At 44.9% G+C, this 15625-nt stretch overlaps 1 protein-coding gene across 1 annotated transcript; it reads right to left on the reverse strand.

Annotated features, from left to right (window-relative positions):
- Nucleotides 1-8955: 8955 nt before the first annotated feature.
- Nucleotides 8956-15287, reverse strand: LOC125544471 (putative clathrin assembly protein At2g01600). Its single transcript, XM_048708179.1, has 15 exons — nt 15027-15287; nt 14788-14857; nt 14534-14631; nt 13206-13344; nt 12976-13103; nt 12742-12834; nt 12564-12614; nt 11663-11728; nt 11506-11571; nt 11308-11388; nt 11145-11222; nt 10717-10893; nt 10567-10642; nt 10353-10480; nt 8956-9567 (listed from the first exon to the last, which is right to left on the reverse strand). The coding sequence occupies exons 1-15, from the start codon at nt 15114-15116 to the stop codon at nt 9229-9231; spliced, it is 1680 nt and encodes a 559-aa protein (XP_048564136.1). The 5' UTR covers nt 15117-15287; the 3' UTR covers nt 8956-9228.
- Nucleotides 15288-15625: the final 338 nt, after the last annotated feature.

Here is a 15625-nt window from a genome sequence, read left to right on the forward strand (position 1 = left end):
AGTCCTACTCCTACCGGGAGTAGGACTCCCCTCCCTTTCCTTGTCCAAGTAGGAGAGGAAGAAGAGAAGGAGGGGGCGCCGCCCCTCCCTCCTTGTCCAATTCGGACTAGGGGGAGAGGGGGCGCGCGGCCTGCCCTGGCAGCCCCTTCCTCTTCTCCACTTTAGGCCCATGAGGCCCATTAACCCCCCGGGGGGTTCCGGTAACCCCCCGGTGCTCCGGTTTTATCCGAAACTTCCCGAACACTTCCGGTGTCCGAATATAGTCGTCCAATATATCAATCTTTATGTCTCGACCATTTCGAACGTCTCGACCATTTCGAGACTCCTCGTCATGTCCCCGATCTCATCCGGGATTCCGAACTCCTTCGGTACATCAAAACTCATAATATAACTGTCATCAAAACCTTAAGCGTGCGGACCCTACGGGTTCGAGAACAATGTAGACATGACCGAGACACGTCTCCGGTCAATAACCAATAGCGGGACCTGGATGCCCATATTGTCTCCTACATATTCTACGAAGATCTTTATCGGTCAGACCGCATAACAACATATGTTGTTCCCTTTGTCATCGGTATGTTACTTGCCCGAGATTCGATCGTCGGTATCTCAATACCTAGTTCAATCTCGTTACCGGCAAGTCTCCTTACTCGTTCCGTAATACATCATCTCACAACTAACTCATTAGTTGCAATGCTTGCAAGGCTTATGTGATGTGCATTACCGAGAGGGCCCAGAGATACCTCTCCGACAATCAGAGTGACAAATCCTAATCTCGAAATACGCCAACCCAACATGTACCTTTGGAGACACCTGTAGAGCTCCTTTATAATCACCCAGTTACGTTGTGACGTTTGGTAGCACACAAAGTGTTCCTCCGGCAAACGGGAGTTGCATAATCTCATAGTCATAGGAACATGTATAAGTCATGAAGAAAGCAATAGCAACATACTAAACGATCGGGTGCTAAGCTAATGGAATGGGTCATGTCAATCACATCATTCTCCTAATGATGTGATCCCGTTAATCAAATAACAACTCTTTTGTTTATGGTTAGGAAACATAACCATCTTCGATTAACAAGCTAGTCAAGTAGAGGCATACTAGTGACACTCTGTTTGTCTATGTATTCACACATGTATTATGTTTCCGGTTAATATAATTCTAGCATGAATAATAAACATTTATCATGATATAAGGAAATAAATAATAACTTTATTATTGCCTCTAGGGCATATTTCCTTCACATAGAACATATGAGATGTTCCAAGAGCTGAAATTGGGATTTCAGGCTCATGTCCGTGTTGAGAGGTATGAGACCTCTGACAAGTTCTTTTGCCAACAAGATGGAGGAGAATAGCTCAGCTAGTGAGCATGTGCTCAGAATGTCTGGGTGCTACAATCACTTAAATCAAGTGGGAGTTAAACTTCCAGATAAGATAGTGATTGATAGAGTTCTCTAGCCACTATCACTAAGCTACTAGATCTTTGTGATGAACTATGACATGCAAGGGATGGAGTTGATCCCAGAGCTGTTCGTGGTGCTTAAGAACGCAAAAGGTAGAAATCAAGAAGGAGCATCAAGTGTTGATGGTTTAACAAGACCACTGGTTTCAAGAAGGGCAAGGGCTAGAAGGGAAACTTCATGGATGGCAAACCAGTTGCCGCTCCAGTGAAGGAACCCAAGGTTGAACCCAAACCTGAGACTAAGTGCTTCTATTGTAAGGGGAACGGTCACTAGTAGCGGAATTACCCCAAATGCATGGTAGATAAGAAGGCTAGCAACTTCAACAAAGTATATACGTGTTATTAATGTGTACCTCACTAGCACTCCTGGTAGCACCTGGGTATTGGATACCGGTTCAGTTGCTATTATTGGTGACTTGAAGCAAAAGCTACGGACTAAACGGGGACTGGCTAAGGGCGAGGTGATGATGTGTGTTGGAAGTGTTTCCAAAGTTGATGAGATCACCATCGCACGCTCCATCTGCCTTCGGGATTAGTACTGAACCTAGATAAATTTTATCAGGTGTCTACGTTGAGCATGAATATGATTAGATCATGTTCATTGCAATACGGTTATTCATTTAAGTTAGAGAATAATGGTTATTTTGTTTACATGAATAATACCTTTCATGGTCATGCACCCTATGAATGGTTCAGTGAATCTCGGTCATGGTAATACACATGTTCACGCCAAAAGATGTAGATAGTACCACTTTCTTGTGGCACTGCCGCTTAGGTCATATTGGCGTAAGATGCATGAAGAAACTCTGTGTCGATGGATGTTTGGAGTCACTTGATTTTGAATCGCTTGACACATGCGAGCCATGCCTCATGGGCAGGATGACTAAGACCCCGTTTTCAGGTACAATGAAACGGGCAAGTGACTTGTTGGAAATCATACATGCTGATGCGTGTGATCCAATGAGAATTGAAGCGTGCGGTGGATATCGCTATTTTCTCATCTTCACTGACGATTTGAGTAGATATAGGTATATTTACTTAATGAAGCACAAGTCTGAAACATTTGAAAAGTTCAAGCGATTTCAAAGTGAAGTTAAGAACCATCATAACAAGAAGATCAAATTCCTACGATCTGATCGATGAGAATTTCTGAGTTATGAGTTTGGCAATCACTTAAGACATTGTGGAATTGTTTCACAGTTGAAGACACCTGGAACACCACAGGGTAATGGTGTGTCCAGACGTCGTAATCGAACCTTATGACATATGGTGCGATCTATGATGTCTCTTACCGATCTACCGTTTTCATTTTGAGGATATGCGTTAGAGACAGCTGCATTCACTTTAGATAGGACACCATCTAAGTCCGTTGAGACGACGTCGTATGAATGTGGTTTGGCAAGAAACCAAAGTTGTCGTTTCTTAATGTTTGGGGCTGCGATGCTTAAGGATTCAGCCGGAGAAGCTCGAACCCAAAAGCGGACAAACACATCTTCATAGGATACCCAAAGGTGACAGTTGGGTATACCTTCTATCTCAGATCCGAGGGCAAATTGTTTGTCGCTAAGAACGGGTCCATTCTCGAGAAGGAGTTTCTCTCGAAAGAATTGAGTGGGAGGAAGATAGAACTTGATGAGGTTGTCGAACCTTTACTTCAACCAGAGAGTGATGCAACACAGAAAGATGTTTTCCGTGGCGCTTACGTCTGTTGAATAGGAAGTTAATGATAGTGATCATGAAGCTTCGGATCAAGTTGCTATCGAACCTCGTAGGTCGACAAGGATATGTACTACTCCTGAGTGGTACGGTAATTCTGTCTTAGATATCATGTTGTTAGACAACAATGAACCTACGAGCTATGGAGAAGCGATGGTGGGCCCGTATTCCAACAAATGGTTAGAAGCCATGAAATCCGAGATATGATCCATGTATCAGAACAAAGTATGGACTTTGGTGGACTTGCCCGATGATCGGCAAGCCATTGAGATAAATGGATCTTTAAGAAGAAGACGGACGTGGGCGGTAATGTTACCGTCTATGAAGCTTGAATTGTGGGAAAGAGTCTTTTTCACAAGTTCAAGGAGTTGACTACGATGAGAATTTCTCACCCGTAGCGATGCTTAAGTTCGTCGGAATCATGTTAGCATTAGCTGTATTTTTCGATTATGAAATCTGACAGATGGATGTCAAAAACAAGTTTTCTTACCAGTTTTCGTAAGAAAGAGTTGTATGTGATACAATCAAAGTTTTGTCGATCCTAAGGATGCTAAAAGGTATGCTGGCTCCAGCGATCCTTCTATAGACTAGAGCAAGCATCTCGGAGTCAGAATATATGCTTTGATGGAGTGATCAAAGCTTTTAGGTTTATACAATGTTTGCTAGAAACTTGTATTTACAAGAAAGTGAGCGGGAGCACTACAACATTTCTGATAAGTATATGTGGATGACATATTGTTGATCCGAAATAATGTAGAATTTCTGGAAAGCATAAACGGTTGTTTGGAGAGTGATTTTCAAAGGAAGACCTGGATAAATCTGCTTACATATTGGGCATCAATATCTATAGAGATAGATCAAGACGTCTGATGATACTTTCAAAGAACACACACCTTGACATGATTTTGAAGGAGTTCAAAATAGATAGGTCAAAGAAGGGATTCTTACCTGAGTTGTAAGGTGTGAAGTTGAGTAAGACTCAAAGCTTGACCACGGTAGAAGAAAGAGGAAGGACGAAGGTCGTCCCCTATGCTTTTGTCATAGGCTCTATACGCTATGCCATGCTGAGTACCGCACCTGATGTGTGCCTTGCCACATGTCTGGCAAGAGGGTACAAAGGTGATCTAGGAGTGGATCACCAGATAGCGGTCAAAATTATCCTTAGAGGAATAAGGAAATGTTTCTCGGTTATGGAGGTGATAAAGAGTTCGACGTAAAGAGTTATGTCGATGCAAGCTTAACACCTATCCGGATAGCTCTGAGTAGAGATACCGGATACGTATAATGGAGCAACAATTTGGAATAGCTCCAAATGGAACGTGGTAGCAGCATCTACGATATGACATAAAGTTTTGCGAAATACATAGGGATCTGAATATTGCAGACCCGTTGACTACAACCTCTCTCACAAGCATAACATGATCAAACCCAGAACTCATTGAGTGTTAATCACATAGTGATGTGAACTAGATTATTGACTCTAGTAAACTCTTTGGATGTTGGTCACATGGCAATGTGACCTGTGAGTGTTAATCACATGGCGATGTGAACTAGATTACTGACTCTAGTGCAAGTGGGAGACTGTTGGAAATATGCCCTAGAGGCAATAATAAATTAGTTATTATTATATTTCATTGTTCATGATAATCGTTTATTATCCATGCTAGAATTGTATTGGTAGGAAACTCAGATACATGTGTGGATACATAGACAACACCATGTCCCTAGTAAGCCTCTAGTTGACTAGCTCGTTGATCAATAGATGGTTACAGTTTCCTGACCATGGACATTGGATGTCGTTGATAACGGGATCACATCATTAGGAGAATGATGTGATGGACAAGACCCAATCCTAAGCCTAGCACAAGATCGTGTAGTTCGTATGCTAAAGCTTTTCTAATGTCAAGTATCATTTCCTTAGACCATGAGATTGTGCAACTCCCGGATACCGTAGGAGTTCTTTGGGTGTGCCAAACGTCACAACGTAACTGGGTGACTATAAAGGTGCACTACGGGTATCTCCGAAAATGTCTGTTGGGTTAGCACGAATCGAGACTGGGATTTGTCACTCCGTGTAACGGAGAGGTATCTCTGGGCCTACTCGGTAGGACATCATCATAATGTGCAAAATGTGACCAAGGAGTTGATCATGGGATGATGTGTTACGGAACGAGTAAAGAGACTTGCCGGTAACGAGATTGAACAAGGTATCAGGATACCAACGATCGAATCTCGGGCAAGTATCGTACCGATAGACAAAGGGAATTGTATACGGGATTGATTGAATCCTTGACATCGTGGTTCATCCGATGAGATCATCGTGGAGCATGTGGGAGCCAACATGGGTATCCAGATCCCGTTGTTGGTTATTGACCGGAGAGTTGTCTCGGGCATGTCTGCATGACTCCCGAGCCCGTAGGGTCTACACACTTAAGGTTCGATGACGCTGGGGTTATAGGGAATAGATGTACGTGGTTACCGAATGTTGTTCGGAGTCCCGTATGAGATCCCAGACGTCACGAGGAGTTTCGGAATGGTCCGGAGGTAAAGATTTATATATGGAAGGTCATCATACGGCCCCCGGAATAATTCGGGGGGTTACCGGTATTGTACCTGGACCACCAAAGGGGTTCCGGGGGTCCACCGGGAGCGTCCACCTGCCCCGGAGGGCCCTATGCGCTGTGTGTGGAGAGGGACCAGCCCCTTAGTGGGCTGGGCGCCTCCCCCTTTAGGGCCCATGCGCCTAGGGTTTGGGGGAACCCTAAAAGGGGGCGCCCCCTTGCCTTGGGGGGCAAGGCAACCCCCCTGGCCGCCACCCCCTCCTTAGATTGGATCTGAGGGGCCCGACCCCCCTCTCCCTTTCCCCTATATATATGTGGGGGTGGGAGGGCAGCCGCACCCCAAGTTCTGGCGCAGCCCTCCCCCTCTCCCAAGTCCTCCTCTTCTCCCGCGGTGCTTGGCGAAGTCCTGCAGGATTGCCACGCTCCTCCTTCACCACCACGCCGTCGTGCTGCTGCTGGATGGAGTCTTCCCAACCTCTCCTTCTCCCCTTGCTGGATCAAGGCGTGGGAGACGTCACCGGGCTGCACGTGTGTTGAACGCGGGGGCGCCGTTGTTCGGCGCTAAAATCGGAATCAACCGCGATCTGAATCGCTGCGAGTACGACTCCTTCATCCGCGTTCTTGCAACGCTTCCGCTTAGCGATCTACAAGGGTATGTAGATGCACTCCCCTTTCCCTCATTGCTAGATTACTCCATAGATTGATCTTGGTGATGCGTAGAAAATTTTAAATTTCTGCTACGATCCCCAACAGCCGCCGTAGCCACCTGCCACCAATCCATCTTCAAAACTGTACTGCTGCATCTACCTTGCCTGCTCTAGTTGTCGTCAACGCCACCACGACGCCAGACCGCGTCACCCTTCTGCACGAGTCCATCTCCGTGCATCGGACGCCGAGTCACCACAGCACCATGCCGCTGAGATCCGCCGCCATCAATGAGTGAGATGAAGCACCGCTCCACCAAAAAATCCGTCCTCTGGTCCCTCGATCATGTGTGCACCTCCAAGAATGACGTCCCAAAGAGGGGAACGACACTAGAGCGCCGCTGTCATCGGATCATCTGATCTAGGGTTTTCCCCGGAGGTAGCAGAGAGTGGCCTTGAACTTCTCCATGACGATGCCTTCAAGAAGGGAATGATGCAGATAGCGCCGCCACCGTAGGCCTTGGCAGTAGTCGAAAGCAAGTTTTCACCCAGATCTGTTCGAAGGAATCCAACTCACATGCACGGCCGCCGCCACCACCAGGCTAAGCACTCGCCGCCGCCGGCACCTCCATGATGCCCAGAGGCCGCGAGACTCGCCGCCACCACGCCTGGGCCGCCGGCCACCGCTGCCAACACCAACCCCCACCATCCACCGGATCTGGGCGGGGAATCCCAGATCCGCATCCCTCGGCACCCACCACCACGGAGGGCAGGAGGCGGCGCCAGCTAAGGACGCCGGGAGGGGGGTAGGAGCCGAGGCAGGGCCGGCCCGACGCCCGGCACCACCAGGCAGATGGAAACGCCCCGCGGAGTCCCCAACTGCGGGCGGGAGAGAGCCGCCCCGCCGCCGCCAATGCCACACGGCCTTTGGCCGGCAACGCCCCAGGCGGCAGCGAGGGAGGGGGTTGAGGCGAAGAGGGCGACGGGGGCGACGGGGGCGGCGCTAGAGTTTCCTCCCGGGGGCGCCCGCGGGAGCGCCTCGGGGAGGGGAGGGAAGAAAGATGGATTTTCCCGGCCGAGTTAAATGCCGCTCTTGAGACATTTAACACAAACATAGTGGACAAACTGCAAATCATGTTGAATAAATTCCTTCTAGGATTGTCTACCACTATTATCGCCACCATTTCCAAGAAGGAAGTTGATGCTACCTCCTTGGATGCCTCCAAGGGGATGACTAGTGGCGTGGAGCCTAATCCTTCCTAAGAGAAAAATGGGTCGGGTGCTCATGCCGAGGTGGCCTACCTCAGGTCTATGGTGTTCTGCTTCCCTCGCCTCATATCACGCATCTTGGCACTTCTCCTCAACATGATACGACTAACTTTGCTAATTGGTTTTTTTGAATGAAGTCTTTTATTAGCGGTTCTTCGACTCAATTGTGAGGAATCATCAAAGAAGGATATCACCCATATGATCCAAGAATTTCGTCATAAAAAGAAGAAGTGGACAAGCAACTCAACGCATCCTCCTTGTTCATCCTTCAACAATCCTTGCCGCCCAATCAACTCCGTCACATTCGTCCGGTTGTGAATGCTAAGAATGCTTTGGATCACATCATCTCTTTGCTCAAGGGCAGCTCGAGCATTCAACCCATCTGTTGCATCACGCGCTTCAAGAATTTCCAATCCACCATTAATAAGCTTTCGATAAATCCAATTTGTATGCACATTAACTCCCATCTGGACCGTTCTCTTATTTAATACTCCCTCCGTCACGGTTTAGAGGGCGTACATCTGGAATCGTTGGGATCTAGGTGAATCCTGATTGGCCCTGTTTTTCTTTGGGCGTGACTGAAAAAAAATCCATGCAGTAACACTCCGGCCACTAAACGAGGAGTCCCTCCTGCATGCACTGGTGGAGACCGTTTCCGCGTAGGATTCACAGGTTGCATGCATACAGTAGTAGTAGAGCGGAGTATTAATTAGCTAGGAGTAATTGTATTGGCGCTTTAAATCTTGTCTATTTTGGAAACGCACGTAAATCTAACTGTGCCTTCTAAACCGTGACGGAGGGAGTAGTGTGAATGCACTCAAAATTGATGAAAGCATTATCTGTAATTAATTTGTCAGGGATGAAAGCACTCTGGTTAGGAGAAATGATGCTGTCAAATAGAGGCCGAAGCTGTATCACCATGCATTTAACGATCACTTTGTACTAGATAACATCGCACAGGCTAATAGGTCTGGGCTCGGTAAGACGTTTGGGTTCATCCACCTTTGAAATAAGCACAATCATTCACTCCTGTCGCATATAACCCGTCTCAAAAAATGAACGTTTGTCTGAATTGTGATACTCCAATAAATGTGCAGATTAAACGAGAAGTTAAGGATGTTTCCTCTCATCGGAGACCAAAGAAGAACAAACCCTTCTCTTGAGCACTTCTCTTCTTTTGCGGGTGAAGAGAAACAAACACTTGGCAGAAAAAAAAAATCGAGTCGCTGGGGAGCGGGGATCAAGAACTCGTGTGAACTGTGACCTCCGCGCTTCCTGTATCCGCATATACATATTCATTGGCATGTGATGCTGCATCAGCAATAACGAAATTCTTCACAAGGAGGGTCTTCCATAACCGTCAAAGCGGTGAAAAAATATACACCAAAATTTAATAAGCACGGGCTATACAAGAATTGATCAAGCAGCCAACGCCCGAGAGATGGCAGGACAAAGCTGGCATTGACATTCGTGACGCAAGGAGATTGAACTTCTCAACACGCAGTATGTAACTCTGGAATTTGGGTTGGCATTGCGCAACGTGTATGTAACTGTGACTGTATGGTGTGAAGCTATAGAAGTTGGGCGGTTCCAAACGGGTTGGCTTGTGCGTGCATTCCATTTCCATTTGCTGCCGGGAAAGGGCCGAAGCCGGCATCGAGGAATGGGTTTGGCACAGGCTGTGGGTGCGACGGTGGTCCGAAGGGATTTGGTTGCATCTGCTGGGGCTGCTGTCCCATGGCGGCCATTTGAACCGATGGCGGAGAAGCTACTTGATTAGACACCGTGAAAGGGTCGCTCGCCATGAAGGGATTGTGAGGTACTGAACCGTATGGCAACTGTTGCTGCATCTGCCTGTAGGTTCCATCGTCGTACAAGCTGTCCAACGTGAGCTTGTCGAATCCACCGCCCTGCAACAATCAGGAATAAGAGTGACAAGTTTGATAATCAGACGGATACACAGATAATTAAAGAAAGACATTACGATTTTGATGACAGGAAAATATAATCAGTGCAAGAAATCTATAGCTTTCCACACATCATCTGGCTGCAAGCCCTTGTCATCAACTTTTATTTGCAGATGCATTTGGGTAGCTGAGAAGTGGTTTCAGCTGGCCTGAAATATTGCGGCGGCAATTTATACCTCCAAAAGGTTCGGGTGTCGAAAAATTTGCGTGCCTAAAGTTGTGAACCTGAACACTGTTATGACGAGGCAGTGAATGACTTTGCAGGTATTGAAGGAATGTCTACGAATTATAATTTCAACTATTCTTCATGAGAGCCATTAGGTAATTATGAAGGAATGTCTACGGATTATAATTTCAACTATTCCTTCATATATTATCCAAAAAAATATTGCTTCGTTTTTATGTGAATGCATTTTGGTACAATAGGTCTCAAGTAGTCACTCCTCCAGGTACTGAAGGACAATCAACCAGGCACATGCTGATTTTCGTCCAGTCATCAACTGAGTTTTAGGCTATGGTCAGAATCCTACCAAAACTGTGAAAAGCTTGCTGGACGCCATGAAACCGCTATGGTTACGATTTACAGCCCTACTTAGACCAAAACTGCGACAAGCTTGCAGGAAATCAGTAGCAGACGCATAGAAGCCTAGCAGGTTCCAGATCCAGATTTGAACAGAGGCAACCAACAGTAAGGTAAATATATTCAGAGAAAGGGTAAAGACACCAACCAAAGTGCTATCAACAGCCAGTGAATTGGTGTTGCTACTCGAGGTAGTGACAAGAGCAAGTTCCCATCCCGTTGGGTCAAATCCTATATCTTGCACTGAGGCTGTGCTAGTTGTTGAAGTATTAACACCTGTTGCATTTATGCAGATAATCTTCAGAATTACCTAATATCGATTGACGTCAGACATCTCTACGAATTGAATGCTGACTAATTACCTGTCGGAGTAATAGCCAAGGCCAAAGCATTGCTTTCCTCTATTGCCGATACACTGGGGTTTGGATCACTTAATCCCTAGGAGCAGACATGACATTAGATTGTGAAAAATGCACTGGTGTAAAATTCAGCAAATGGTCTTTTTTGCTTACCAGTAAATCACCAGTATCTGCAACTCTGGTGTTGGGAGGAGATGAAGCTACTTCAGTTAAAGATGGTACTGGAGCAGGTTCTTCCATTTGCGGAACTTCCTCCTGAACAGGGACAGGCTCAGGAACTTCTTCTGATTCTTCTGGTTTGTATGTAAGAAGAAGCCTCTCAGGAAACTCCTGATAAAATAACAATTACGCAAGTGTAAGAATAAATTCTAGCCATCAATATATTGATTAAGGGGAAAAAATAGTCTACATGTGCTTTCATAGTGGTGACACAATGACCATTACAGAACCTATTAAAATTGCTAACCGTCACTTGGATGGTAACAAAAATACATGTTTCTATCACTATAGCAGTGAAAGAAGAATGAACAAGTTAACAAGATTGTTGTCTAGACTGAAATACTAGCTAAATCTTAACTAACCAAGGGGTCTTTAATTGGAACCATACGTGGAGCCTCCTTCACGTACTCTTCCATGGTTGAAAGGAATGTCTGTGGTGGCTGAGAACAAATAAAATTGAAGTGAGTACAGTGATATACCGGATAGTAAACAATGGGAACTTACACCATAAACACAAAACCTCACCTCCCTCAAAGTGGGAAACTGGAAATTTCTTGCGAGTTCTAATCCCCGGCAATTTTCGTAGAAATCAGATAGGTTTCCAGCCTGAAGCATCCAAGTAAAGTTGTTCGGTAAAAATGCCAAAATAATCACAGGCAATTGCTATCATCTTGATCCTCTACGATGTAAGACAAATTTTACGCGATCACCCTACAGATTTACCTGTTGGCCAGCCCTCCTGTATATTTCAAGGGCTTTAAGTGCATCATGCCTTGGCATCTCAAAAAACTACATAGTTGTTCAGCAAAAAGAATGAAAAAATTGCACATAACTTGTCACGACAAGAAAAATGATGCTATCACTTTGAAAAATAATTTACCTTATCAACAAGGTTGATAATTCCGTCGTTTATTGCGCAATAAATTTTGAAGCTTTCTTTAAGGACCTGCGGGAAATGAAGGCATCCACTCAAATTACCAAGTTAACAACTAATGAGGCATGTTTTCGAGAAAATACAGGAGCCATTTGCCCATTCATGTTGCCTATGTGAACAGAATGTTTTCCCTCATTTTATAAAGTGTGCAGAATCAAAGTACAGATGTGAAGTTGTGATTACTTGTCATAAAAGGAACAAAATTATATCCTTTTACGCATGATGGGAGATGGGGTGTAATTAAATCAACAACTCGGCAAGTGGAAATTTCTGCGAATGTGCTAAGGAATCAGCTAGCTGACTGTAATATTACTCCCTCCACTTTTGTATACAAGGCCACTATCCCATTTTTCATATAAGAAAACAAAACCAACTAACAAATAACACAATTAATTGTGCGGAAAACCTCTCGTGTTCCGAGCTAATTAAATATGTTGCATGTGATGCCTCTTTCTCTATAAGCACCATCCTACAAGGCAAAAATCTAATAAATTCTTCTCGGGAAGAGATAGTGGCTTTGTATAGATGTAAATGGTATTTTTGATAGTGGCCTTGTATTTAAAATCAGAGGAGATACTAGAAATATAACAAACAATAAATTGTTAGAAAAGAAATAGAACATGTTATGTTACTGCATAAATTTTGTTTTACAGAAAATATATATGGAAGGAAAAGAACTGCTCCACCGTAACACCACCGGCACACATTATTCTCTGTTCAGAGAAACTATTAAGTGCCCAAGGCAACCAAAGAGATTCGCGAAAGTATAGTTGCACGGTCAAATTAAATATGATTTTTCAGATTGAATAAGAAAAGGAAAAAGTGATCACTAAACAATAAATCTTACAAGGGCTAGAGCATATTGCACCAAATAATTGGTATTAGCAGCTCCTTCTGGCTGCATCAGAAAAGGAAAAGGCATGTCATGTTCTGTCCATAAAAATACTGAGGGGGAAACGGATTATCCAAAAATTCAATTTTCGACTAGTGCAGAGTAGTGGATGGTAGGTATAAGAGAGAATCACCCGGCATCCAATAAGTCGATATAGTAACTGCTGAAGTGCCGGCATCTGCTCCAGCAAGGCCTGAGAATCTAATTCTCTGGTTTGACTGTGTGCCTGAAAATAAGTCTAATGATAAATTAAAGCAGCACCAGCTAGATAATCAACAGATAATAATTGGCAAAAATTGTATAACTTTTCCAATTTAGTCATAACTCTGAAAGCTGATTTTTATTATGAGAATGCAAATTCTCAAACCTTTTCAGTCCCTTGACCTTGCTTGGGCAAACGCTCAGCTTCAATATCATACTTCAAGATCCTGAAGCATTGCAGTCTTTCCTCCAAAAATAAACCATATGTTCGAACCCATGAAGAATAGTCCCAAGCTGGATATATACATCAAGATTAGAAAGGAAATTTAGCATGCAGAATGTTGAGCTGAACAAGGCATGATGTCATGCTGCAAATAGAGAAATAGAAATGCTGACCAATAGGACTGGAGTTATCCTTGAAGTTAGATAACTGCAAAATCTGGACCCTTTGTGTAAAATTAAGAAGTTCTTCGCGGAATGTAGGTTCACCATCCCGGAGGAGTCGATGGATCACCACAAGTGTCTTCAGTGCAACCTGCATAGTGCGTGAAAATGCATGCTAAATTAGTTGGCTCCCACGATGATGGACAAAGACTTCACCTATCAAGTTAACCGAAAAGATGTAAAACACTACAAATATTACTAGATACAATTTTTGAGAACTCAAAAAACTTTGAGGTTATTCCTGTTAAGGTAATTGCAAGAAGAAAAAACCAGCAGAGCAAAGCATGATTGGCTGAACATGACTCCTCTTCAAAATGTTGAACTTCACCTATCAAGTTAGTAAATAAGAAATATTCCGGCATAAGCACTTAATATGATACTATAACATCACTGGATTGAGAATACGAAAGCTAATCCAAGAAAATGGAGAAACTAAGAAGACAGTGAGTTTCAATGAATTATATGCACATATTGGGTTTGAACTCGGCAACTCACAGCTCCAAGGTATAAGCTATTTCAGCTGTGTAGTGTTCATGCCAGATACCATGCTAGCGAATTTCATTGGCACATTGTAGCGCAATGAAGATTGGCGATTTGAATTGGAATTTCACAGACATCAGCGCAAGTATTGGACCCCTGATCCCCGTTGTTTTGACTTCTGATGGCACAAACAGTTTTGGACATTCTCATGTATGTTCATCTTTTTGTGCTGGGAAATTGGCAATGTATATGCAATGCAATAGGAAGAAGGAACATAAGTAAATTAAGTTACAAATAACAAACCCTGATACTGTAATTTCCAACTCGGCTATATAAACCATATTGTGTAAAGTCGTTTTGAGACCAAATTACGCAGTTGTTGGCCACGCTTGAGGTTTTAGGTTCCAAATCAACCAATATCTGCAATCAACCGTCGGTACAAACTGGGATCACACTGGAGGTCATACGTAGCAACATGATGGTATTCTCAATGCCAGATTCAAACAAGTGATGTATCGATCCGAGAATAAACGCATATAGAACTATTGCCTTGGATAACAAAGACAGTGAACCAAACTACGTCCAATTTAGGCTCAACAGGCAGCAGTTGGACAGATTGATTATTGACTGATTACATTTGGGGATACTGCACAAATTTCAGTAACCGTGCAACAGTTAAGCGGCAGCAATACGGAAAACGCAGGTCGAAAGGCCTCGTGGTTATCCATAGAAGGATCAATCAAATGTACCAAATGAATGGAAGAAAGATTTCACGGGAGAAGGGAGTGCACAGTGCTTACGATCCAACTCCGGGTCTTGGCGAGGCGGCGGGCAAGCGCGTGGATGCAGTAGGCGACGTCCGCTTGGGGCCTGGCCATGGACGAAGCCGCCACAATCTCTGCAACACCACCACCAACTGATCAAACACCAAACCGAACCGAGACTTGGGACAGACTACGGCACCCTCTACCCCACTGCTCAACCCAGCGCACACTAGATTAAATTAAGCCAGAAATATAAGACGAACTCGGGGTGCGAGAATCAATCGACGTACTGCGCAGGTGGCGATCCTTGGGCGGGCACTCCACATGGTTCGTGGCCTTCACGATCGCCACATCCAGATCCTAGGGAAAATGGCAGAATAAATCTCGAGTCGATGGAGTGAGAACCACAGATCCAAAGCGCGTGAGCGCAGCAACTGAACCCCTCGCCTCGGACGGTTAGGGGAATGGGGGAGAACCGAGTGAACTTGGCGCCCAGAGACGGCGAGGGGAGAAGGGGAGGAGGGGGAACCTTGAAGTCGGAGTTGAGGCTGGCGAGGCTGACGGTGGTGGTGTCCTTGAGCGCGCCGTACGCCTTGCGCCAGCTCTGCAGCGCCGACATTTCCCGCTGCTGCTCGTCGTCGGCTGCCGCCTCGCCTCGTTTTTTATTTTTGCCTTGTTTGGTGGTCTGGTTTGAGTTTGGACGGGCTGGGCGTTCCTCCCCGTGTGTTGGTGCATCCAATCAACGACGCACGGAGCAGCCGAAATAGATGTTGGTTTCCTTTCTTTTTCGTCGGAGCTGCCGCCTACCAGTGAAGCAGATGGCGCGTTTCCCACTCTTCAGTCTTCATTCACGCCTCAGGCCTTTGCTTTAAAAAGGAAATCTGATCTATTGGTCATCTGTCGTGATAGTACAAACAACATAAAAGAAATAACAATCCCGTAAAAAACATTGAAAAATACAAAAAATAAATTCAGGTCCGTATGAGGAAGCCGAATGTGCGCCGTCGTCATTGGCCCTTCCTCACATAAGCCGGGCAAAAATTATTGTACTAATGAATAGGTAGAAAATTGTCGTGTTAAGGATTCGCAGGACCAACACAACAGAATAGCAGCTGCCGCCAATGAAGA

The sequence above is a fragment of the Triticum urartu genome, chromosome 3, assembly GCF_003073215.2.
Source record: "Triticum urartu cultivar G1812 chromosome 3, Tu2.1, whole genome shotgun sequence".
Classification (NCBI taxonomy): Eukaryota; Viridiplantae; Streptophyta; class Magnoliopsida; order Poales; family Poaceae; genus Triticum; species Triticum urartu.